Below are 26895 nucleotides of genomic sequence, written 5' to 3'. Positions count from 1 at the left end.
GAGGGGAAAAAAATCATAAAGACAGCGAGTTACTTGATATAACACAAAAAGATGCACATTGACGAAAAAAAACAAAGGCAAAGAAGTGCAGAAAGCACATTGAAAAAGATAAACAGAGCAATGCAAGGGGCAAGATCTATTCATATTAAATCAATATAGAAATATATAGAATATAGATATATAGATCCATAATAAAAAAATGCAACCTTTCTCTTTGTAATCACTCGATTTTATGTTATTAACATAAATGCAATCTTATGATTGGGCTGTATATGAATACCGGTATTATTTTTCCTGCAATAAGCTTCTAGTTTTTACATGTCGTCTATACAGGTTTGTTTATACAGGTCTGTCCACAGATTTAACACTATTTACATCAGACTGTGACATGGCAAAACCTTCCGCTTGCACCTCTCCAGGTATCTACTGTGTATTCTTAAGTTATGTGAATTATTACTGTAGTCGAAGCCAGGAAGTTGGATGTTTGCCTTCACTCATGCTTTGTAATTGATTTCATTCTTCCCACCACCAGTGAAATGTTTTCAGTCCCATTGGCTGCAACAAGCCCAGAGCATGATTGATCCACCTCCATGCTTGACAAATGAAGATGTATTCTTATCATCAAACTGAGCCTTTCCCCCCCCCCATAAGTTCTATTTTACCAACATAGGGCCACATCTCCACAGTCTCTTCCTGAGGATCCTCTTCACTCTAACTTGGGTTGTGTAATATTTCCAGTAATTTTTTTAAAGAGTCACCTTTTTGACATTGAAAAGAATGTTTTAACTTACCTTTAAGAGCTCATCTGCCTGTAACTATTCAGAGACATATTTAATATAGCCTAATGGACTCACTTTGTCAATACTGCAAAGAAGTCAAAAGCAATTTGTCCTTGTTCAGAAATTGTAGTTTTAACAACAACAAAGGAAAAGACTTCGAATCATTTCTCAGCTTGATCCCAAAGATTAAAAAAGTCAGAGTCAGAAATCCAAGTGTTTTATTTCAGGTTTAACAGCCACATCAGGGTAATAAGTAAATCAGTTTGTTATGAATTTATATAAATAACCAGGAAACAAGAGTTAGAGGTCGTCTCAAAACGACTGACATCTTTGGCTCTTTCAGAAATCACAAAGAGAGCTGAACACATTAGCAACGCTTTTACTGGCTCACTGAAGAAGCTGCTGCTAATTTATAGATGTCTTGGTAATTCCTAGCAATACTTTCCATTTGACCCCTCATATACTACTGTTTTATGTTGGGGACCATTTAACATACAACAGGAACTGTATAAGCATATCTGTCCTGTAACTGTGCTCAACTCACATATAAACATTTCCCAAATTTCCCCAGAAGAAGGCAAACTTTCCGTGACGTAATCAGGCTGACGTATAGCAGGGAATATTTTGATGTTGCAACCTGCACTAAACTGTCAGCCAAATAGAAATAAGTTATCATTAAAGATTAAACTGTTCACTAAAAACAGCATGTCAAAGCATTTTTTAAATGTTTATTAATATATTCATGCTGTGCATTAAAATTACATTTGGGGCAGCCAGTTTAAAAATTAAAGTGGTGTGCTACTGAAAAAGCTCAACAGCCTTAAAAACACAGCTATTAGCTGAACAGTTAAATGTTACAGTATTCCTGCATGTAAAAAGGTCACTTTATTAAAAATAAATAGTAACACTTAACACTTTAGTTTCTCCCCATCGACCAGCTAATAGCCAATAAAATATATGAGTATTAGTCACTATTAATGGCTCAGTCTGCTCTTTTCTCCATTTCATAAAAAGCACACACTTCTGTTTTTAAACCTTGCGTGCAATATAAAAATATGGAAGGCAGCTGAATATACACATCTATTATAAACATTTTTCTTTATAAAAGTGCTATGAAGAATAAAATGTTTATGAAAACTTTAACTGGAAGGTGGAAAAAGTGGAAAAATACTTTCCAGGTGTGGATGAAATCAGCTTCTCAAAGAAACATGAAGCAGAAAAAAATGGAGAAAAGACTTTCTGCTAACTTCTGTTGGACAGCTGAACATGCTTTTCTAACTTAGTCTTGATATAGACTACACACTGTGTAGTGCTTGGGTCAGCGCCACTTCCAGCTGAGGTTTTTCTGACCTCTGCTGTAGCCTGCATCTGTTTTCCACATCCCCCGTGTATCGGTATCTCTCCTTAAAAAGCAGTTGGAGATCAGAGCCTGGAGTTGGGCAGATCACTTTGTCTCCATCTGCACTGCGTGATCTTTCCTTCAGGCTTCTTTTTTTATTGTTTTCATCTCAGTGTGTGTCCTGATCTTCAGTTCTTCCTTTTTCAGTCATTATTCTTGCGACCGGTCTTACTCAGCACTGAATTTAGTTCATTCATCAGATTAGCTGGCATAATACTCTCACCACCGACAACTGGACTTTTGCTGAGTGTCTTACAGCTACTCTGAGGGACGGGCAAAGGCATAGGTTGCAGGTGTCTGGACAAGGATGGGGAGGGTAGTCGGTGTGGCATACAAACATCCACAGAAGTTCTTCTTTGTGGAAGCTCTGGGGCCTTGGTCAGGACACTTAGCTTTGGAGAGTTTGCTAGATTTTTGGTTTTGAGGGGAAGACTAGAAGTCTTGACGGTCCTTTGGTCTCCATCTCTGTAAGAAACGTTTCTATTTGTAAGCTGGGGGGAAACACAAAAGAGAGGATATACTGTAATAGAGTGAATTAAAGCCAGAACATTCCAACCTGGTTCTTATGAGGAGATTGAAATGATTAGAAATCACCTTCAATGTAATGTTAACAAGTAATCAAGAAAAAAAAACCAAAAGGGATATTTCTGTTGTTAATGAAGCTTAAAGAAGCACTACTAAACTTCCATCTAATCCCACTCTGAGGCCTCTCCATTCAGTATGAGCTAGTCTGATGTTGACTCTTTTATTTTTCTCTGTCTCGTTCCTTTTCTTTTCCTCTCTTTCTCTGATGATCTCTTGAATCACCCATGGTGTGCATACATGGCCAGCGTTTTTATATCCAGTTGCTGACATGTCTTGTGTGAAGCAAAACTTTACTGTAACGTGATGCAGCATCCCTGAAGTTTAACTTCTCATCCTCAGGACGCTGCTGGGCAACGACGGTTCCAGGAATGTAAACAATAAAGGTCACTATGCCATCAAAATGAGTCAGAAACACAGAGCTTTAAGATCTGAAAGTTACATAGTGCGACTTTAAGTTCAGAACATGCTACTTTACAGAGTAAGAAACTAAGGAATAAAAGGAAACCAATACTACCTCTAATTTCCTCACCTGTTGGCTGGAACTGTCCTTGCATGGTAGGCTCATGGGCCCTTCTGACACAGCGCCACCTCTGGTTGGTTTGTGATCTGCCATTTCTGTTGAGTTGATGGTCTTTGAATGGAGGTCGGACCCAAACTGGAAAAAAAGAGTAAACATCAAAGATACGGCAACAAGAAAAAAAAACTGCATTTACTGTTGTTCATTGTGGACAAAAACATTAGATCATGTTGATTTATTGTGCCGCATATTCTTTTTCAAGGAGTATTTGATATTTCCTTACCTTCATCCTGCTTTCATTTTATTTGGGTGACAAATATAGATAAATCCAACGTGACCCGACAACTTTCGTTGTCACACATACAAAAGAAGAAGATGGTACAAATGTCTGTTGCAAAGTAAATGCAACTATTTGCAACTGAATTTGCACCTGAAGTGATCTATGTTGAAATGTGGCTGGAGGACAGACTTAATTTCCTATGATATGAAAGCTTCTGCATGACATGCAGGTCATACAGAAAAATAAGTCTACATGTGAGTATGAGCAGAGGCAGCTGCCCGAGGAAGAAAGGAGTAATTTTATAAACAGATTTATTGCAAACTGTGGTTAGTAGTTACTGTTCAAACTGTAGCATCAAAAATGTTGAGCCACACTTCAGAGCTTTGGAAGAAACTATCTCACGAAGATTGCACCATGCTCCTGTAAATATATTTTGCCTTGCAGATCATTTTGTTAAAGGACAGCAGAACAGATTTGTGTAGAAAAATGTGGGGGGAGACCAAGGTTACAAAGGTACGTTCAATCGCTAGTATTTGTATACATATTTCTGGCTGTAGCTCTTTCCTGAACTTGTTGCTAGACTTTAGGAGTTGGGTTGCTTTATATTCAGACTTTGATCAACAAGCATAGAAGAATAGTATAATCCAGAATAGAAATAGAGACAAGAAATCCAAATGAAAGTGGTTAGTTCTACAACAGACACTGAAAGGGAAACCATCACTGACACCAGAAGAACAAAAAGATCTACCTTCCTTCCTATAAGACCCTCGCAGTAATCCTGCCAGATAACAATCTAAACCTTTGAAATGCAATGATATATATTTTACATATGTCAATGTAGAGGGTAATAGATTCAAATGACGTCAAGTTTAAAGTCATGTTCATAACTCTGAAAGAGCTACTGATTTTGTGCTGTTGTTGGCTGCATTAAAACAAGCATCTCTAAGAATGAGTCAGAGTGATGACTTTCTGCTCTGCAGCAGCAGTCCAACTGTGTTCTGATCTCTGGCTAAACTTTCACTTTAACAATGTCCACTTTTAAAATCACCGTGACCCTCAGACCTACAGAACTGTCTCTCCTTAACAAATCCTTATTTCATCGCTGCTGGGCCCTCTCCTTGGACCTTTACACCCTCCCTCCAACCTGCACCACCACCACCTCCTATTCCACCTCACTTTAGAGTAAGGCCTTCCATTGCTGGTTGCTATGGAAACTGTGAGAGCACAATACTCGGTACCAGGTAAGGGATGGGGAATCGAGACCACTGAAGCTCTCTCTCTGTCTACTTTCTCTTCTACACTTTCTCTCTGCCCTTCGCCAAAGTCCTGTGTCCTTCCCACGAGGCTCTCTGCTGGAAACTGACAATCCTGATATTTAGAGGATTTGGGAGGAGACTCCTAATATTTTTAGCCAGCGCCAGTCTGCTAAAGATTTACTTGTAGCAGTGCTAAGAGCCTCTCCAAAGATCAGAAAAAAGTCCACTGAAATAAACACCCTGAAACACTTAAAACAAAAATGGTCCTTCCCTTTAGATCAATCTCTGCCTGAGAGTGTTGCCCTTTTTACTTGCTAAGCTAAACTAAGGCACTAAAAGGCTTTTACAGTAAGCGCCTGTGATAAACAACACTTTCCTGTAGACGAGTTCCCATAAAGGCGGCCGAGGAAAGTGCCAAAGCTGATGAAATGTGCTGAGCATACAATACTAACTTAGATAATCTTAGTTTGATCTTTCTGGTCAGGACGAAGACAATGTTCAACTTTGGACAATTTTTAAAAAATAAACAGAAAGCACAAACATATTTCATGTAATTAGAAAGCAACGTGCCACTTTTACAAAGACGATAGCAGCAATAAATGTGAAAAATGATCCAGGGAAATGACAGATCTGTAGCTGCTCTCCCTGTGTTTGCTTTGCCCTGCATTATTTATGTCATATATGCTGTGTCAGCGACTGACAACGACAACACAGCGCTCTATCTGTGGGCTAAGTACCACAATGTGATTGTTACAGTCGCCTTGACCCTATTCTCACAGCTTTTCCAGATAAAGTGATTTGTGTTATTGTTGAGTGACCTCGAAAACTTCTCAGTTCTTTTCCTGTTTATATATATAATTTTTTTTTTTTCTGCCTTACAGTGTTACGAACCCCCTAAGTCCTGGGGCTGTAACAACAGCAAAATGGAAATGCATGTTTGGTGGTGAGGGTTTATGATTTATCATATCTCCTTGTTCTAAGATTTGGGTTGTAAAAGATGATTCATTCTGTTTTTAATCAAGTGTGTTTTTAATTAAAATAAAGTAAGGAAGAAGGATATCTTTGGTTTGCAACTCCACAGCAGGGTTATTGAAATTACACCCATACACACAATGCATTCAGCGCCTGCACAATTAACTGCTTCATCAGGCTTTTACATGAAAGAATTCTTCGCTGCTTCAACTTCTCTGTTGCAAGTCATTTTACCTTCATGGCGATGATGTCTGTCACCCAGCTGACCTGCGTCTCCCTCTTGTCGCAGCAGAAGTGCCTGAGGAGGGAAAGCTCGGTCACATCATTCACTGTTATTTATGCATTTTATCCCGTTGACTGGATTCGGTGAGAAACAGCCCTCGACATCATTGCTTCTGAGGGGACAACCTGAACGATTACTGTACATAGACTTGAATAGGGGTGGAGTTCTGTCATTAGCTATCATTATGTGAATCTGCCAGCGTAAAGTATGCCTCTGCATCACCGATTATTGCTGCAAGTAATAATCTAGGATGATAGTTAAAGTAATACCTGCCACCTGCTCAGGTTTGTGCTACTGTGCCACTGCAGGTAGGCTTGCTATTATGGAAGCCCTTCAGGCAAGTTCATATTTGGTATACAGTGTATAAATGACACAGGAGACACTTGTTAAACATAAAATGATGCTGTCCTAATACTATTCTATACCGAGGATGCATTAGACATGATATGGTTAGTATAATAAATTCAAAGTAGCATGCTAAGATTTGCATTAACATTAGCATTCATTACAGATGATGACGATGAGTTTTTATCTTAAATTTGGCCCCCCTATGCTTTCACTAATTCAGTTTGTACTCAGAAGTTAGATTTTCCACTACACAAACGCCCCTTGAAGTCGGCTATCTGACTTGGAAAATCGTTAGCCTATACATGCAGCAGGCATCCAGGACAGTAACAGTCCATTTGATTGGTCATTGACGTGCACAGAGCATGAATGCTCAGCAGCGTTAGAAACAGCTTCGGTTTCTTAAAATATGCAAATCAAGATGATTTATCACAGTTTAGTCAGTTGTTGCAATATGTATATCGCAAAAGCTATTTTCATGATGACGGTAAATTTTCTGCAGCCCTAATAGATATATTTAAACGTTTTAGAGACAATTTTTAATGGTAGGATTCAAATCTAAAAACATTATTGAAATTGAAACCTACAAAGTACTCACCACTGTTGTTTGTCAGTGTAGATTGTGAAGCCCCAGCTGTAAAATAAGACAGGCACAGGTCAGATTTGGAAAGCTTTGTTCTGCCAACCTATGCCTGCATATTTCATTTAAAGATAGATAATAAGCATCATTTTTTGACGGGATGTGAGGAACTTTTGAGTAACGTTTGATTAAATCTAACTTCGGTGAGGATGTACAAATGCAAAAAGGTCAAAACCTTGGCAGAGTGTATAAAAAAAAGTTCCCTTTCAATGCTGAGAGCTTAACAGTAGAATTAATTAGTACAAATTCTGGCACATATGTTTATGCATGAGCAGACATCAATATGCTCTGGGCCAAACGGTACAACACACGAGAACATGCTGCTCACCTACAAGCCTTAAAGTACTATTTAGATGCTCAACCTCTAAACTGTTGCCCTGCAAATGCGAGAATTTAACCAATGCTGTTATGATGTAGGTATTTCAATTAAAATCTCGGCTTGCTTTTAAGTGTATAAATACTTAAATGTATTTGGTTTTAGGGTAAATTAAACTGCACACCACCAATATAAGGTGAAAAGAGCACCTTCCTCTTCCCTGAAAACACTCACAGCTCTAAGTGAAACAGAGCAGAATAGTGAAGGGAGGGGGTTGGGGGGGGGCAAAGCTAAAGATGGAGCAGAGATGGAGAGGCTGCAGCCTGGAGCACCACTCCTGTGAGTTAAGGCAGCAGATCCATCGCCGCAGTAGGCTGCTCACAGATAGACCTCTGCCTAATGAGGTACTGAAGCGCTGCTTCTCCTAACCCTCTCACTTCGGCTCTCTCCATTCTCCTCACCACTCCGTCTTTGTTTCTTTACCCACTGCATCACCTCTCCTACAGCCCACTCAACAGCACATCTATGATACCACACTGCAGCATCCGCACTTTCGGTCCCTCCCTCTCGTACACTACTCCCTGAAAGGACTGCGTGATGTAGACAACCGCTTTATGCTCTCATTTTTCACACTTCCCCTAACTCCAAATCCCGACACGAGGAAAATTATGAGGAATTATAATTAGGTAATGTGAAATATAGGGTTTGGCTTCTCAAAAATTTCCTTTTTGTTTTACCAACAAGAACTGCTGCAGTTTTGGCATGTGTCATAAATTCCAATAACAGAAGATCATTAAAATAAAACAGTGGCAGCAATGTTTTCTGTTTGCAGAGGGAGACTTTAATAATTTGTATTTGTTAAAATGCAATTACATTTAATCAATTTTGCTACAGTGAAAAATAAGATGAGGTCAAGAGTGGCTTTGCTTTTCCCCACAGGATGCAAAATTCTGAGTGGAGAAAACGGATGATATATCACTGGGGACAAATACCTGACACAGGAGCAGCTGAGCACATGCACAATTTGAAAAACTTTGCTCAAAAGGACAGTGGTGCTGCTAAATGGTCCCCAGTTTATTATCAGTAGGAGAAAAGCTGGTTTCCTAAATGTTTGGCACTAATAATTTTATGTTATATTTTTAGCGGGGGACAAGTCTGGACAACAGGCGAGACTCTTCTTGCAGAGCCATGCTGTTGTAAAATAACAAACAAAAACAACTACTATATAGCAACATATGCTGCTCCAAACTCTGTATATGTTTTACAGATTTTAATAATCTAACCTCATACTATCATAGATGATTATTAGTTAGAGTGGACTGCAGACAGGAAAGCAGGATGGAATTACATGCACAAAATGATTGCAGGTTAAAGTTGATCAGAGTCAGCTGCAACAATGACTTTAGACTCTAAATCAGTGGTTCTCAAACTTATTGAGACAACATGCGGTAGTGTTCGTGACCCCCACAACCAATGCGATGATTTAATGATTAATTGTGATTACATGCACAAAATCAGCTTCTAAACAGCTTCTAAAACCTCATTTCAGTTCATACCGAACCACCATGATCAAATCAACATGTATTTCGTAATATTGTAATTTAACAAAATCAGTGAAAAACAGGAAAAACCTGCTTGTTAATTGGCAGATCTTGTATTCATAGATGACATATTTGGTCCAGGAAAGTTTGAACTTTTTAGCCATTTTTCTTTTGCTTCCTCCCCCGTCTTTTATATTTTAGCCATTTTAACTTAAACAAAACTAAAGAAGCCCAGACTTCAGGCATAGGTGGTGAGATCCCCACATTTCTGTGTTTATGCATTTTAAAATATTACTCTTTTTTATGCTTTGAGTGTATTTTTTAATTTTATCTAATATTTGTTTTTATTTTACATTTTTTATTTTCTTTAGTGTCACATACTGGTTTCTTTTAAGTCTTGCTCTGTAAAGCACTTTGATCTATACTTGTGTTAAATGCTAAAATATTCTTTTTTGTTCACCCCTGTTCCAGCTTTTCTTGAAAATTGTTGCTGGTGTTGAATAAAAACAATAGGAAAAAAGAAAAACTTCCAATATCTGACATGTTTCTATGCTCTATTTTCATTTAAATATAGACTTTAAAGGATCTGTAAATAACCGCATTCATATTTTGCAAACAGTAGTGAACCATTTGGAAACAGAGTTGCATGATTCTACATTAGAAACTTCTTTGATTTAATGCTCCATAAAATATGTGAGGAGGGAGCAGAAATGACACCAATGACCACTAAAACTGGTTGGTAATTACTGGCTGACAACACTAGCACAGAAGGTTGCATCTGTGATTTAAAAACTGGGAGAAGTCAGAGTAAAATTAGTGTTAACATTGTTTTAATGACAGAGCTCTGATGTGGTAATATCTAAGAAGCAGTGAAGACCTTTCCGGTTATAGGAGCAGATCATATTGCAGCAAATGAACATTAAGTGCACTTAAAGAGGAGCTCAAAGTACAAGAGGAAAGCAAAAACTCTACATATGGATTTCTATTTTTTAAGAACTGCAGATACTTTTCCATTAGACTGGTCCTTCTTTTATTGCTTTATTTAGCTGTAAAAGTCTGTAAACTAACTAACGATACCTTATTATCTAAAGAAGCACTGTCCAGGGAGTCGTCGACCTCCATGTTAGCTTAACGTTTCTTAATCAGCACTTTTATAAAGCTAATTTGCTTTTTTTGCATTTGCAGAAACGTGTTTCTTTGTTCTGTTATACCTTGTTTAAAGTAGAAGCACAGCATCATTTGCCAATTATAATGTTGACAATGTAGCTGCAGCATCTGTACCAATTTATATCAACAGCAGAAGTGAATCAGAAAACATTTAATAATGCAACAAGTGCAGCTGAGATTGAAATTTAAGTGGTTTTATTGCATCTATGCAGACTAATATATCCCTATATAGTTTCATAATATATATGAGTGCCCTTTACTTGGTGGGAGGCTTGAGCTTTTTCTTCAGGCCCATGTAACATTTCACAGTCTTCAACTGGACAGCTCTCTCTGCCTTGGTACTCTAAAAAAAGGAAAAAAAATTTTTTAAAGTAAAATAAAATAGCCAAATAATTCTCTTTAGCATCACAGTAAATCACAATATTACAATCAGTGTGAATCATTACCGACATCTTCCATTTGACAAAGAACAAAGTAAAGAGAACAAAGCAAACAAAATCAAAGTTATGGCTTGCTTCTGACACCTACACATGACAACCCACCACCCATTCCCCGTTTCATCCAACATAATTTGCACTAAATGCAGACCTGAGAATAATTGCAGAGGCCAGGGAATATCAATTATATTCCAGTAAGACTTCTAATTTCCCTTGTATTTACGCAGAAATTAGCCACATTCTTGAGCAAACCTCATACTTAGAAAAGCTTTCAGAGAAAGTATCACCTCCACACACACCACCACCACCTTTAGCCATTATGCCTCCTACCTACATCTCCCCATCCTACAGCCAGATTTACTGCACCTCCATCAATTATTAACACTTCTTCACAGTCCTTTACGAATCCCATGATTCAACTGCAGAAATATGCTGAGAAGAAAAAGCCTCCAGAGATCCCAGTCTTGCTGGTCGTCTCTGAAGCACACACTGTATGCTTCCTTTTCCTTTTATTTATTTATTTTCTTCTTAGAAAAAACGAGAACAAAGCCTGTTGCAATCAGTATGTTTTTTATTCCTCTAATGCAAAAACATAGGATGGCAGCACAGATCGCCAGGGTGATGAAATGCAGACTTCATGTCACAGAAGCTGGCTGGGTTGTGGTCTAATAGGCCCCACTGTAACCCAATTTCAGATTTCTTAAGCAGGTATAACCTTCAGTATTCCCTTGGGAAGTCTGCCACTCTCTGTTCCCCTACAGGATTTCTGTTTGCATACAAAAAACCCCCACAGTGAAAAGTGTTTACTATAAATGTGACGGCAGGTGAAGCCAAAACTACAAACGAGTACTTACTTTAATGTCCCTGTAGAGCAGAAGCTTCTCTGCACGTAGAACAACATACTTGTCCTGAAATCTGTGTCCCGACAGAAGTTTGGAGGATCCATCACTGAACTTCATGTGATCGCCTTTTATAAACTGCCTTCGGTCTGGTGGAAAATATTGAAACAGTGCACTGTAAAACATGGTTAATTAAAAGGAGTTTTATTTAAAAGTTGAGCTATGTTTAACAGTGTAAATTCTGCATTATATGTTTTTACAGTATTAAATTGAAACTCTACAGCTTGGGCTGGATTTGATGACCCAATTCTTTAGCTTAGAGGCCTAAGCTGCGATAATCCATGGGGGATAGCAGCAGGTAAGCAGGTACCCCTGGCTGACAGTTATGATGCTTGTTGTCTTTCCTGTCCTCTCCACACACAACTTGTTAAGGCAGATGGACACTCCTCCTGACTTTGGTTTTAGGTCAGGCTTCTGATGTGTTGGTGTCTTTAGGTTAACAGGATTTTGACAATTCCCTTTTTTTCTAATTTTTGCAGACAGATCTGGTCATACCTGAACAATTACACAATTTCCTGTTATTTAAATCTATTTAAGTTATAGTTAGTTTTAATATGAGCGCATTCAGATCCAGAGTAGAATAAGGCAATGGGAATTTATAACAACATAAGATTAAATCATGCTCATAGTTTAAACTAGAAGTTGGCTGTTACTAATGTAGACAAAACAAATCAACAGAATAGTGAAAAATATAATAGTCATTCTACAATGAATAATAAAAGAAACATGTACATTTAGTGATAGTTTTGCACTTTTGATCATACTTGACCTTTACCATCAGCTGCTCTTCTGGTCCATGCAAACTTCTTTAGAACAAGAAAAGCAGAGCTAGGGCTTTCCAAGCTACTCCACTCCAACACCTGCTCAAGAATCTTCTCACTGTGGTGCAACGGTCGCTCTGTTCAAAAGCATCAACAAGGGAGGAAAATTATTTAATGAGGCAAATGTAGTAGGAAACCGTAGTTCTCAAAGAAGCCAAAAGTCAATAACTAAGCAGACAGCCTCTGGCTTGTGATCATTTCTACAAGAATGAAACAAATCCACAGCCTCACATCACAAAACCCACAACTAAATCATGCTAACCGTATAACCGAATTATGTTGCTGTGGCTCCCATCTTCATCATAGAGCAGTTTAAATTATCTACAGCATATCAAGACCTGATTATAAAAACACACTCATGTGCAAAATAGACCTATTATCTCTTCCTAATTGGCGAACAGGGTGCATGCTGTCAGCCAAAAAAAGCAGATAATTTGTGTACCACCACCCCTGCTCCGACGCTTCCATCTCTACACTCCCATGTTTTTCATAACCGAAGGAGGTAAAAAAAAAAAAAAAAGAAGCCACAATGGCATAACTTATTAATAACAGCCGGCTTATCTTCTCTCTGGAATCTCTGCAGACCCCGGCCACGGAATTAGTTCCTCATTTCCCAACAAATATTAGCTCCCCTTTTCTGCCTACTGTCCTCAATAACAGTGTTTATCTGGAGCTATCCTCCAAAATGACTAATTAAAGCACGTTCCCTCCCTTCTTTATGGTTTTAAAAGTAAAACCTGTCACGCTTGAGCCTTCAAAATAGCTTGAGTGTTTACTCTTCCACTGACATATTGTTTTGCCATGGAAAATTTACTGAACCGTCAGCAAATATATTCATTATTCAACACACCTTTACTTTTAGAAGAGGACAGCGTGTCCTCTGAAACTCTGTGACGAGGAAAACAAACATAAGAGCGAGGTGTAAACTCTCAGTGAACTGATGAAAAGTGCACAGGGACAGCTTCATGACAAATCTGACTTCCCTCTCGCTTGCCTCTTCAATGATCAAATGCAGATGTGTGAGACATGAGGAGCTGTTGGTGCGTATTAATGCAAGATGAGGTGGGTCAGCTTTCTAGGTTGCTCATGCAAAAAAGATGAAGGTAATCCATGACATATGATGGCAAAGATAATTAATTAATGTGCATATCATCAAACCAATGATGCTTGGATAATTTCTCAATGTGCTGCCACGTTCCCAGACACTGGTTCATTACAGAGATAGTATAATCTTCTAATCACGAGATCCATGGATGAGAGGAAGTGATCATATGAGAATAGCCACTATAACGGTGATGTGAAGTCAACTGGATATACAGCAAATCAAAGTAAGGTGTTTAGAGCAAAGAAAACTGTTCCAGTACAACAGGTGTGTGATGGTATATGATGCATTCAGTGGCATTACAGCCTTTTGTAAAAAGTGATGACAACTGTTCAGGGAAAAAGTAGTAAACTTAAAAGCACCATACCAAGCACATTATATTCAATTCATTTATGAGTTAAATGGGCATAAACACAATGATCAGAAAGACTACAGACTGAGACATTTTCTTTGTATGCTGTCCTTTAGTTACAGAACAAAATGGCTTCCTGACCTCTCAATCTAGCATAAACAGAAGCTATTTGTTACCACAGATTCTTTTCTCCTTGATTAATTTCACCAGGTGGATTCTAAACAGTGGTAATTAGTGGAGTGTTATTGTAAAAGCCGACTTATCTGAGGTGCAGAAAAACATGTTGCCCTTTACAAAAAAAAAAAAAAAAAAAATCAGTTTTGATTAAACTGCATGACAATGGAGCGGGGTGTCTTATTCATGTGTACAGAGGAGGCAGCGAAACAACAAGAGCTGGCAATAATTAATACTACAAGTAATTACAGTTGTGGAAAAACAGCTCTGAATGAACATCTTACTGTTAGTATGAGTTCATTATGAAAATTTTGTTTTTTGTGTTGACCTAGTGTTAACCTCAGAGCTTTACTAACACAGGGAAAATGCTCATACTGACCAATAACAGACCCTCAAAATGAACTCAAGGTTTACATGCTAACACATGGTTGATCACTTTTATATTTACTCATGTGGCCTCCTAAGCTTCACTAATGGAAGCAAAGCATCAGCTGTTACTCATCTGTTCATTATCTGTTTCCTTTTCTGACTCTTCTTTATTGTTAGCTGCTAGCATAAGCCTCCTGACTGGTTTCGCTATGCTTTCACTATCTGTGCAATAACACTTTTAAAATTTCCTTCATTGTTGGAAACAATAACCTTTAAGCTACATGTTGAGTTTGCTGAAGACCTGGATCAAGAAATAAGGCAGACCTGTCTGGTTTCTTCAGTAAAAGGTTGTCAAGGTCTCCGATGAATTGTTTCTAATATTTTCTGTCCAACAGTGGCTTCCATCTGTACCCAACACTTTAACAAACAATACCTCCTTTCAGACATTAGATTGCAGGGGACCTGTTGCAGCGTTTCAGTTGACCTTAAAGGTTTTATACTTGGACACGGGAATGACATCACCTCCAAGTTCACCTTCCTGTTTCAAGCTGGTAAAACAGCCAGATTTACTCGCTGATCAGGCTGGTTATAACTTACAAAAACAAGTTGATGACTATGTGTTTTGCCATAGAAATGTGTTCTTAGATAGAATTTCCACAAAACTATGTGTATGACTGATTTAATGGAACACACACTGATAGAAAAGCTCATTATCAGTTTATTATGGAAATTACTACAACTTTTATGTGCAGGACGTCGGGGCTGAACAGGTTCTGACTTTTCAAGGAGGAAATCAGATTTCAGGGAGCGTTACAGTGGATTTTTCCCATATGAAACTTGGAAATGTTGACTTCCAACTTCAGATGGAAAGTAGTGTTATATTAAAATATCAAGGTGGAAAAATGCTCAACAGAGAGGCCACGGCATAGATAGTTTCTTTTTTTTTAGCTCTATGATTGAACAGCATAATTTCTGGAGCAGAATTACCTCTTTCCAGTTCTTTTATCCTGATAATCACATTACAGTCTCAAAGACTGAACATGAAATCCCTTGGAAAGCATCGACTAATACCTGCATCCCTACAAGATACCCTCTAACCAGGGTTAGAAGTGGTGAAGTCAGTCAATCATCACTTTCTGAGAGGGAAGAATGAATGAGGATGAATCAGTGTTACATGATGCAGACCGGAGGGGACCAGAAAATCCTTCATACCCAGTTCTCCATTTTCAATAACTTCAAAGGTGGTCCAGAAGTCATCAGCTTTAAAAGTGACATTCTTCATACTCAGCGCAGATTCTGCAAGCTCTGAGGGCCGCATACTGGGAGAGACCTGCACAAGCAAAATATAAAAGTAACTAACAAACACAGTGAGCACATCCTGTATCTCTAAATGAAGATTTTAGTCTACAAGACTGAAAAATAGAAAATATGCTATCTTTCTACAAGAAAAAGACATTTAGGAATTAAGGTCAAACTGTGCTGCTGAGCGCTCCGTTTTAATTCTGACCCCCTCTGGCATTGCTGCCATATGAAGAGTCTCTAACCAGCAGCAGCCTACAACCCTTGGAAAATGCAATTACTCACACAATTTAAACAGATTTTTTGATTAGTTTGCTTATGATTAATTTCTGTAGTTGTAATCCCATCAGGTTAAACCACAGATGTCTGTGCCCTATTCCATCAACCTCTACCACTCTGGATCTACCCTCCCTCCTCCTGCTCCCCCCCACCTCTATCTCCGCTTTCTCTCTTATTTCACCTTACTAACAGGACAAAGAAATCACACAGCCTCACCTTTATTAAGCAGCACTGCTCTGGCTCTTTTTTTTCCAGGTAAACCTCGAAAATCAAATCCCCAGCTGGACAGAACTGGAATGAAACAAACAAAAAAAAAAAAACAGTTGGATGAAAACCGAAGAGCAGGATGTATTTGAATAATTTCCTTAAAATTTAAGCTCCTGTGTGGTGAGACTGTAAATGGAGGTAAGTGAGAGAATTTGTAAGAGGAATTTTGGAAACCTGACTTTTTTTTAAATTTTTTTTAAGAGATATGAGGCAAATGAAACCCGGTAGTGTTAATGGAATGCAAAACCTGGCTAAATGAAGCAGACATGTGTGAGAGACACACAGGAAGAAGTGGGAGCGCAGGATGAATGTTTCACTTTCCACATGTGTTAATTTCAAGTTTGCTGTCAGTTTGAGAATATTTCAAAAACACAACTGACAAACACTCTTATGGCGTGGTGAGATGAGTCAAGGTGCCAAGTCTTTTTCTCAGTCTTGTACAACAGAAAATGAAATATTTATTTATTTCAAACTGTTGTCTTGTAGCTGTGATACATCCACTGCACCCCCCCCATTCATTAAAAAAATCTGCACTGATTTAATATCTGCTTTCTGGCTATTTGTTTATATTTAGAAAGTATATAGAGAAAGCAATTTGTAAACCAATCTCAGGGCTCTTACATTTCAAGGAAAGGCTCAACTTGACTCCAATCCCTGTTTTTCCTGCACAGATGGCATATCCATATTTATTACCAAGAGTGCAGATTTGCAAGGCTACTTTTTCCTCCCCTTACCCGAGGAGAGTTCTGTAGTCCACAATTTTTGTGCATACCTTAAATATTACAGCAGAGCACCTCTGTTTAATGAATATGAAGTTAATCAGTTTTTTTTACATGTGGAACAGATTTAACTTTTCTCATACACAAGTCATGCAAGCTCCTGTTGACATCTGCAAGGGTGAAGTGGAACAACTGATGTGAAGAAATAACAAAGAAAGAATGCAAAACATCATTTTGATGTCAGCAAATGTATTGCATCAAACGACAGTACCAGTAATAAGTTTGGACACACTTTCCCATTAAATGTAATGGGAGAGTGATAGATGGGGCCCCTCCTGACTCCTGTGGCCCTAAAATGACAGAAATTATAGTCATTCAAACCAATGGAGCAAAAAGCTGAAATTGTGAAAATGCCACAGATGGATATGGAGCCATCTTGCTTTGCTCTGTACTTGTCCTCCTTCCTTTCACTGGTGTGTGATGAGAGAAGGACCAGAACCACTTAACAAACAGGAAAGTACAGGGAAGAAAAAGAGAGCCAAGGAGAATCAAGGCTTTTCTAATCTTTCTAATTAAAGCCATCCAGGCCCAGGCTGTAAATGCAACGATCGATTTTAAAGTACCAGCTCGAACTTAGAAGGCATGACACTGCCTTGCACCTCATTATGTCACTGATTCACTTACTCCCTTACTGTAAGCCTAGCCATCTTGAGCATGGCTCCCTTCGTGCCTTTCTGCACCTTTATAAGGAAACAGACGAGGTCAGAACCTTCACCTGCAAGGTAAATGTCAAAAGCACTATGTCTCGGTGTTCAAGTAAAGACCCAGGAGCCATTTGTTCAGCAAAGGCATCATCCTATTACTTTAACTCCTATCTGGGCTGAATTGTTAAAAATAGCTGGATGTGTCAGCCTGATGGTCCACTTGTTCACTGGTCCAGGCTAAATATTTAAACAGCAGCAAAAGGATCAGCATGAGCTTTTGCACATGACTCCTTAACTGTTCCCCTGTAGCCACAACAGCATTTATATATGTGGTTTTGAGTGAAAGTTGTTAATAGCTCTTTTCATGGATTACCATGGAAACTGGCATTTATGTCCTTTTTACGATTGACAGAGCACTGGAAATCCTGTTATGCACAATCACTGAAAATTAAATCCAGGTAGAAAAAAAAAGTAAGGTTGCCAACATTTGGTCTTAAAAGTAAGTGAGGGAGTCTTTTGTTGCCATAAAAACATTTTAATGAGACAAACAGTTAGGAGGGAAACAGCTGGCTTTTTCTAGTTAGGTTTTAAAAATAAAGTGCAAGATGGGGTCAAATATAATCATGTACAATACAAAGAAAGTGGTTAAAAAAAATCTAAACTTTTTTTCTTTTTTTTAAGTTTACCTGAATGATTCTGCTATATTTCCAGTTCATTTTTTACACAAAGGATCTTACAGCTCCTACCAGAGTAGCATGACTTTGTTCATTTATTTTTTGCAGTATCATTCCAGAAGAACTGCTTGTTTATTTAGTTTTTATCTCTAATAAATACAAAATTAAAAATGAAAGACTCTCAAGTAAAATGAGGACATTTCATTTAAAATTTAACATCCTCCATAATGTCTACAAGTGAAAATGTGTCATATTGTTCTTTTATTAACATACTAAACCTAAAAATCTGGAGGAAATTTTCCAGCAGCCCAATGAATAACAAAAAGACCACTGAAGTTCTGTTTTAAATGATGGCTTATATAAACCTCAGACACCACTATGAATAAAATGAACACACACATAATCACTGCAACACAACCTTTCTAAACCTGTGGGTGGGAAATTAACTCATATATATATATAATTTTTTTTCCCCATCTTTTCAGACACCAAGAGCTAAAGTACCAGGAGACAGTTCTTTGGCTAAATGGATAAATATAAATAACATTTTAGTTCACAGCTTTTAATTTCCACTTATAAATGAGTGCTTTCCATGACTGCTCTTAATTTGGTGCTCACCATCCTCGGCAGACACAGTGTCTAACAGTTGCTTTGGCAAGAAAAGGGAGTGATCGTGATTGACATCAACTGTTTTCTTTGCTAAAATATTAGCCCAAAGATAGAGCTAACAACTCTGAATAATCTCAATGCTCACTTGAAATATTTGTAAGTAATTGTTTTTAAATGGAAAAATATAAGGCTGTTAAAAATAATGGTGGTAACTAATTAATGCAATTTATTCTGTTAAAATTTTTAACGCATGTATAGCATCCGTCATTAATGACAGTGAAACATGGAGGAGTCTAGAGGCAACATGGAACAAGGTGAGTCGGCTTGCTTTATGTATGGAATTCAGGGCGTTACACTGGTGGGAGATAAGGATGTTTTAACACCCACACTTTTTCTAATGAGAGGGTGCAATACCCACACTTTTCCAAGAAAAAAAAAACAACAACAACAAAAACTTTAAACGTAGTTTTGCACAAACATGACCGCTCTGGTTGTCTCTCTCCTATTGTGAATCATGACGACTGTCGATCAGCTGACTGTGTTTGCTGTCGCTAGCCCCATCTCTCTTGTTGCGTCTGTTTATTGTGGCTCATGGTTCACACTGGCACACATTTACCCAAAAGTATTGTTTTTGGACGAGCTGACAATAGTAAGCTAAATTTAACAGCCTCATGTCAATCAGACCCATGTCACTGTCACCTGAAGCTCAACAGCATTCTATTTCAGTTAGAGATGGTTTGCCTATAACTTTTCAGTATTGACGGTGTTTGCTAGTAAAACAGCTAAAAATGTAACGCCATGCACACATCTATGAAGATAGATCAGATTCAGATATCTGGTGAGAGCGAAACAGCAAAAGAAAGCAAAGGGGACGTTTTCTCTAAGTCATTAGTGCTGTGCAGATGTTGGAGACACAGATCATTTAAGGTCCATGTGGCGAAATACATTATGAACAGGCTCTAAAATACAAATCAGAGCAGGGCGTTTTGCATTTTCTATTGATACAATACCGAAAAAATGGACATATTACAGGCATAGTTGCAAATGGTGATTAATCATTATTAATCAATTTGTAAGCTGTGATTAATCTGACTAAAAATTTTAATCATTTGACAGCTCTTAAGAAAAAGTGAATGATTTTCCTATTTTAAAACTCCGAAAACCCTCAAATTTACATTCATAAGCAGAATGTCATCCCATGTTTCCCCTCTGACAGCTTTATAACAGCACTGGCTTTCCATTGACTAACCCTCATGCCTGACAGCAGCAGACATGCTCTGAAAGCCTGTGGACTAGGCAGAGAGAAGCAGAAAGAAGCCGCTGTAAACAACTTATTCCAGATTTCAACAACAGCGGCACCATGTGATTTCATTTTTTCCCCCTCTCAGTTATCTAAACCACGTGGTTTTCTCGGCATCCAGGCATAAAATACCTGCTGTAAAAGGTTAACAGGAACAAGGACCTTTTTTTCCTCAACCACTTTCTCTTGCTCTCTCTACCTCCCCCTTCATTTCTGCCAGAATAAACAGGAATCCTCTTCAAATAAATCCCACCTTTGAGTCCCCGACTCGCTTGTTGATGCGAGTGAGACACCGCACTCGCACACAAACAGGATGCACATTTCCATTCGGGCTTTGCAGGTCGACTTACTGTGGTGTCCTTCTTGTCATTCCAGCGTGTGATGAAGCAATTCTCTCTCTCCATCTGTTGCACCTGGTCCTCATTGACCTGTTGGAAATACCACAAAAAAAAAGACACATCACTATTCAGTCAGCAGCAACTTTCTCATCACCTAAAGTAAATTTGAGAGACATCAACTTGCTTGACAGAACACGAAAGGCACTCTGCAATGGTCATATTAATTTCACCACTTCACCATCAGAATAGACTGGAAAAAACAAGCATGTCGTGCACGCTGTAGTGGGTCGTTCAGCACACACTTCTAAAACTAATTTCTACATAGAAAGTTGGCTGAGTGTCTTCACCAAGTGAAGGCTCTCTTCTTCCAAAGTGTTGGAAGTGACATTTCTTTTTCCAATGTTTTTTTGTTCGTTTTAACATCATTATCGTTTTCAGAGAACAGTTTGCTTTGTTTGAGCCATACGAATGGCGAAGAAGATTGTGGAGCTCATCGTGTGTGTTTGGGCCTGATAATGGGCCCCGCCGACGACATCCAGCACAGAACCGGTGCTTTAATTAGCGAGACGTCTCACTCGTTTTATGTCACAGTTAGTGTATTCATTGCTATTGAGCTCATGATTGGCTGAGCTTAATGTTTATTTGTTATGCGAATGATGGCGTCCCGAACTGATTTGGAGAGAATGCTCCTCCTATTAAGGTTTTTAACAAGAGGGATCCAGGCGTTCAACTGGGAATCAGCAGCCACTCTGTGCTGCATACCCCATAAGCAAGGCTGGTCTCCAAGGGTAACGCTGATCCTGCACCCCTCCCCATCCATCCAACACATCCACGAAATATGTACTGTTGTGGAGATTTGGCAAACGGAGCGCTGCTCCCCCCGACGGTTTAAATAAGAATAAAGTTATCCCTGCTTGATTTAAATATGTAACTATCTGGATATTCTGTTCATCACTGTGACTGACAGTTGTTAAGATTGATTTCACACATTTCCTGCAGTTTCCTTCCTCTATTTGCTGGAAAAAAATAAACAGATCTGCCACTGAGACTGAGCCGCAGCCATTGGATGAAGTTTTAGTGCTGTGACAGGGTGCTGCATTTATTTTATTTTCTATACACATTATTGGGAAAAAGCACTGCTGGTCACTTCATGGATTTCTTTTGGACAGTGGACTTTCATCAGCTGTGACGCAGGAGTTATGGCAGGCCGACAAAACTGTCCTGATGTGTTTACCAGTGTGTGTACGAAGCATAAAAAGCTATATAAGAAAGTGTGTGAATGGCTGTATTTTGCCTGTGGTGTAAAATGCTCTGGATGATCGGAAAGTGACTAGAAAAGCACCGTATAGGTGCTGCTTGTTTACTTTCTTCTACTTCATGGTGCAGTAATTCTGCACACTACATGAGTAGTTATAGTTATTGGCTTTCGCAATGTCGATAATGTTAAAATATCAATTAGAAAAAACTATTTGTAATCAAAAAATGTTTTTTGTTATCTCAATTTTTGATGATCAGATCTTGATATAATCATAGGTGTATTCAACATGATAAACATCATCGTCTTATTCCTTCATTATCATAATTATCATTAAGACAATTATCGTGACGCTCTACTGCAGATCTATCAAGAAAACCTCAAATGAATTAAATACTTTTGGCTTTTTGTTGACTTATTTAATTTAACACTCTGCTGCAGCAAAAATCCTCAACTGAGATTTTGTTTTTTTTCATGGGCATTCACACATTAGAAAGATGACAAACAGCCAAGCATGAGCTTGAGGAAGCATTTAAACACTGGTGCAGGACTGGATCATTTTTTTAAATCTTTGAGTTGATCAAGAATTTGAAATCTCAAGGTCAGCTAAAAAAATAATAATAAAAAAAAGAAGACTTATTTATCGTACCTACATATATAAAATGTACACGAATATATACAATTTATCTATGTGTTTTGTGATTTTGCCAAACAAAAGCGCTTTTTTTAATGAAATGCATTTATCAAAAGCAGTTTACTTCTGTGTGATAGTGGCATGAAAACCAGACGGGTTTATGCTTAATAACTGCAGCCAAAGACACAAAGCAGCAATACTTTACAAAGAAAAGCTGCAAAAAGCTTTTTTTTTCCCAAACTAATTACGCTATTTTTTTCTTTGACCATAAAAAAGTAAGACATTATTTAACTGATAGTAAAAAGTCCCACATTCAGTAACCAAATACAACTGTGCCATCTTCCACAATGTCTCAGAAACAGTTTTTCATCGTTATTGATGCTGTGTAACGGCATAGAATAAAAGACGCTATATTCTTGACTCACACTGAAGAGTGTAATGTAGTTGCTGATTAGGTCATGAACCACACTAATTTCCTCTGGGGTTTGTCCTCGAGTCTGGAACAAGCAGGAGGAGAAGACCGAGGCCAGTTTTTCACTCGGCATGCAGTTGAGGTGGGAACACTGCTGAATCCTGAGTCACAGAGGAAAACATGATTAGGAAAGCCATGAATGCGTGCACACAGTCACACAGATCAACACCAGAAGCACACATCCTTTCCTCAGTTGCTCTCTCAATCTCTCATAGCAGTACAAACACACAGAATTGAATAAAATGTTAGGCCTAAGGCCAAACTCTGCAGTGAGGCAATTAAGTCTTCTTAAAACAGTCCATATAAATTACAGCTAAATCAAACCATTCAGTGCAGGTATCTAAGGAGCCGGTGTGTAATGTGAGCATCAGTGAAAGAGACATGAGGACAGCACAGTATTTGTTACTTAATCCAATTAGACGTAGAGCTAATAGCTTTGTGCTGTGATTCTGCAGCAGGACCAGATCCAGTCTCTGATGTCAACTTTCTCTGATATTTATCACCACAAACTTCGACACATGAATCGTATTGTTCAGAACATGTTAAGATGAGGACAGAAAATGTAACATTTTAATTAAATAAAGGAGAAGACACACATAATATATTATGAAAAGAGACAAAAATAGCCCCACTTGTAACAAGAACTTTAGAAATGTCTTTGAAAATTGCTCAAGTTTCAATAATGAGGCACACAATCTGTCTTTCACTGAAAATGCCAACTAATGGTACAAACAACACGTAAAAAAAAAGATCATTTTTAACCCAAAGATGTTGTTTCTTTAGTGAGAAGCAATCGTTCAAAATTATTTTTCTATTTGCAGTACTTGCCACAATATGTATTTGGTTGAATTTATAACAAAGGAAAGAGGAAACTGTCTCGCCAGATTGGTTAGTAAAGAGTCAACAAAATGAAATCAGAAAGTGAATCATTTATTAGAAGAGAAGAGGCACCATGGTGATCAGTGGGTGACATTGCAAGCTAAGGGCTGTCTCATGGTGAGGTTGAGTTTTCCTACTTGTTTAATTTGCATCAGTCGAGCTACAACTGTACAACCAGTGTCTGGGTCAGTAGAGAACAATAAGACAAACCAGACAGGTCATGTGACATTTTAAGAGCTATGAATGGGTTTTCTGTCGATTGCTCCAAAAGTTTGTAATTAAATCACATTAAATGTATTTTAGTTCTACATTGTTGAGAAAACAAGCTATGCAATGAACTATTAAATGACTGTTAGACACATTTAAGTAGAAAATATTCTCATTCAGTTCTAAGCTTTTACACGTCAGTACACAAAAAAAATGATCTCATTCCTACCAGGTCTTTAACCTCAGCTAACAAACAAGACACAATGCTGTATAATAATCCATTTAACAAAAATTAGGTCAAAATAAAGAAGCAGTGTGTTAATAACTGAGTACATCTTTACTGCTTCCACAGGAATCAAGAGGTTAAGTAGCAGCCCGGCGCTGATGATCAAATGCAATTGATGAATTGAGCTTCAATAGTGTAACCAGCTCAATAAGAGCAGAATTTTGGGTCCGTTTTCTGATCTAGAGATCATAACTGTGTGTTAACTCAATGATAAGAAGGAAAGAAATCTGCAATCGTCCTAGAGAAGCAATTGTTGCCCTTTAATCTGGGAAGGGCTATACAGCCAATTCCATCAGTGCACAGTGTAGAAGATTATTCACAAGTTTAAATTAAAATTAAACTGTTGCCAATTTTTCCAGGAGTGGGCGCACCAGCAAGTTCACCTGGAGGTCAGACAGTGTAACAGGAGAGCTAATTTCAGCTCTCGCTTTCAGCTTTAGCTTTCTGTGTGAATACCTGTACAGATGTTGAAGCAGCGCATTAAGGGTTGATCTGTTGATCTTCGGCAAACTCTCTATAAAAGTAGAGTACTTCTTCACTCTTTGCCTCTTGTCCTTCTCATCTGCAAAACCAGACATGATAAATATAGGGAAAAAAATACATTTAATTATATAATAAATTTAAAAACTAGTGAACAAAAGCTACACAATAAAAGTGGATTTTTGTGTTATCCAAACATTGAAATATTTTCTGTGATGTCATTCCATTAAAAATGTTCGACAGTCTCCATCCCAAAGCGACACCTCACATACCCAGAGCTGACACCCAGAATGGATAGAGCTCCTTGGTCAGCAGTGCATCCTCTGCCTGGGATAAGAACCTCTTCAAGGTGTCCGTCACATCCTCGAGATGGTGCTCCTTCTCCCTCAGCTTGACATTTCGGGCATCGCGGGTGAATTCCTCTAGGAGGGCAGACACTCGAGCAGAGTCCCCACGCCTCTGGTAGACCCCCTCCTGGCACAACCCTGAGCACAATGTCAGGAGGTGATAATTAAATAAGAAAATAGCTAAAGATGTCTGTGATTTTTGCATGTTTTTAAGGTAAGAGACTATGACTAAGGTCAACTACAGCAGAATCAAAGTGTTGGTGTATGGAGCTGTTTTTGGAGCTGCCAAGGCTAAACTTACTGTAATATGTATTGTGTGTTTATATTTTCTAGGGAGCATTCATATAGTCACAAGGAAATGAAAAGTTGGACAGCATTTTCTACATTTCTAAAAATGTGGTGAAATGAGACAGTGTAATGTTACTGCTTTGTGCCAGACAACATTAGAAAGTATGACATTCTCATCTCAACGCAGTGTACCGGATGAATCACCTCCTCAAGGGGAAATGTGAATATTACTCATGCAGAACTTATTTTTTATAACTTTTTTTTCTCTGCAGATATATGTGTTCAAACTCACCATACTGGGTGACAAAAGCAATGCAGCTGTCGACAATAATAGGGACCCCGTTTTTAGTCAGCTGTTGGTTGCTGAGTGCTTTTCCGTCTGTCCCTGCAGCTAGTGTGATGGCGGAGTGCCACAGACAAAAGTCCATCTTGTTGAAGCCATGAATGTAAACTGTTCTGCTTAAAAAAAGATAAAGGAAATGGACACTGGTTAAAAAAAGACAAGGAAATAAAATCCAGTTACAGGATTGAGCTTCGTGTTCTTACACCTGGAGTTCTTATATTTGGAAAACACTTCTAAATCATTAAATAAACAGCCAACATGATTAAAGGACTCCAAACGTGCCTCAACAGAGCTTGCATCTATAAACAACTGCTGTTTCCCACGAGGTTTGATCAAAAACTCACAAACAAACAGCAATTAGCAGAGTATGCACAAAGTGTTGTTGTATTACTCTAAAAAGGAGCCTAAAATTCTCAGCTTGTGCGAGAGTCGCTGTGTGCTGCCGACTAACACCTTCTCTCTAACTCTGGCAGGCAGTCTGGCTGGGCTTTAATTATCGCGGATGGCTACAGTAGGTGAAATGCATCAGGACTAACAAGACAAAAGGTAAAGTCAAAGCCAACAGCACTGCCTCATGAATATCTTGCTGCTGTATCACAAATAATTCCAATTAGCAAATATATCCCCCTCTTTTTTTCTCATAAGTCATACCTTCCACACCCCACCATCAGCAGGACTTGGATCTTGTCCTCGCCCTTAGTATGTGTGGAGACAGCTGTGGAGGGAAAAAAAACAGGAAGATGTAGCTTTAATAATCTTGTAGTAATTGTAGTTGCAATAAAATTGTAGGCTTTGAAGCTGTGTGCAACATATGCTGCTGATGCAAAGTAGTGTGAACAGGATGGTTTAGTATTTGCAGCTGTTTGATATCAAAAAAATAATTTAAAACTTCACAATTAAACTTGGAAGTGGATGCATTTAGAAGTTGTAACTTAAGGGTTTGCAGTATACATCAATTGTTTGGTTATTCAAATAACACATAACAATACTTCTAGACATACATTTTCCAGCCTTAATTTTTTTAATCCTATCTTTACCCATTTTTTCCATTTTATTTGTCCTTTATTTATCCAAGAATTTAAAGATAAAAGTTTTCCTTAACGGCATTTCTTTCTAGATCTATAAGTTGATGGCAGCATAGGGACATATAAAAGAAGTCAGGTCATAGTTTTAGTATCAAATTGGCTGGTAGGGAATGAAAGAAGTGTGAGTCAATGGTCCCTTTACGACATTCAAATACTACATTCATATAATTCTAATAACTCTATAAAGAGAGAAAAA

General features: G+C 38.2%; 1 protein-coding gene across 3 annotated transcripts in view; it reads right to left on the bottom strand.

Moving 5' to 3' along the window:
- Positions 1-986: 986 nt before the first annotated feature.
- The window catches only part of arap2 (ArfGAP with RhoGAP domain, ankyrin repeat and PH domain 2), a 134675-nt gene continuing 108766 nt past the window's right edge, over positions 987-26895 (bottom strand). For 2 of the 3 annotated variants that reach the window (XM_041986600.1, XM_041986599.1), the window contains exons 19-33: positions 26266-26329; positions 25564-25730; positions 24909-25121; positions 24613-24718; positions 22738-22885; positions 20436-20513; positions 16029-16103; positions 15447-15564; positions 12186-12314; positions 11372-11505; positions 10341-10423; positions 7015-7050; positions 6023-6086; positions 3293-3418; positions 987-2669 (exon numbers count right to left, since the gene is read on the bottom strand). In XM_041986600.1, the coding sequence (XP_041842534.1) occupies positions 2322-2669; positions 3293-3418; positions 6023-6086; positions 7015-7050; positions 10341-10423; positions 11372-11505; positions 12186-12314; positions 15447-15564; positions 16029-16103; positions 20436-20513; positions 22738-22885; positions 24613-24718; positions 24909-25121; positions 25564-25730; positions 26266-26329 (1889 nt within the window). In that variant the 3' untranslated portion in view covers positions 987-2321. The remainder of the gene's footprint in view (positions 2670-3292; positions 3419-6022; positions 6087-7014; positions 7051-10340; positions 10424-11371; positions 11506-12185; positions 12315-15446; positions 15565-16028; positions 16104-20435; positions 20514-22737; positions 22886-24612; positions 24719-24908; positions 25122-25563; positions 25731-26265; positions 26330-26895) is intronic. The other variant, XM_041986598.1, reaches the window with a different exon arrangement.

This window comes from Melanotaenia boesemani, chromosome 5 (assembly GCF_017639745.1).
Source record: "Melanotaenia boesemani isolate fMelBoe1 chromosome 5, fMelBoe1.pri, whole genome shotgun sequence".
Taxonomy (NCBI): Eukaryota; Metazoa; Chordata; class Actinopteri; order Atheriniformes; family Melanotaeniidae; genus Melanotaenia; species Melanotaenia boesemani.
This window is presented reverse-complemented; position numbering and strand designations above follow the sequence as displayed.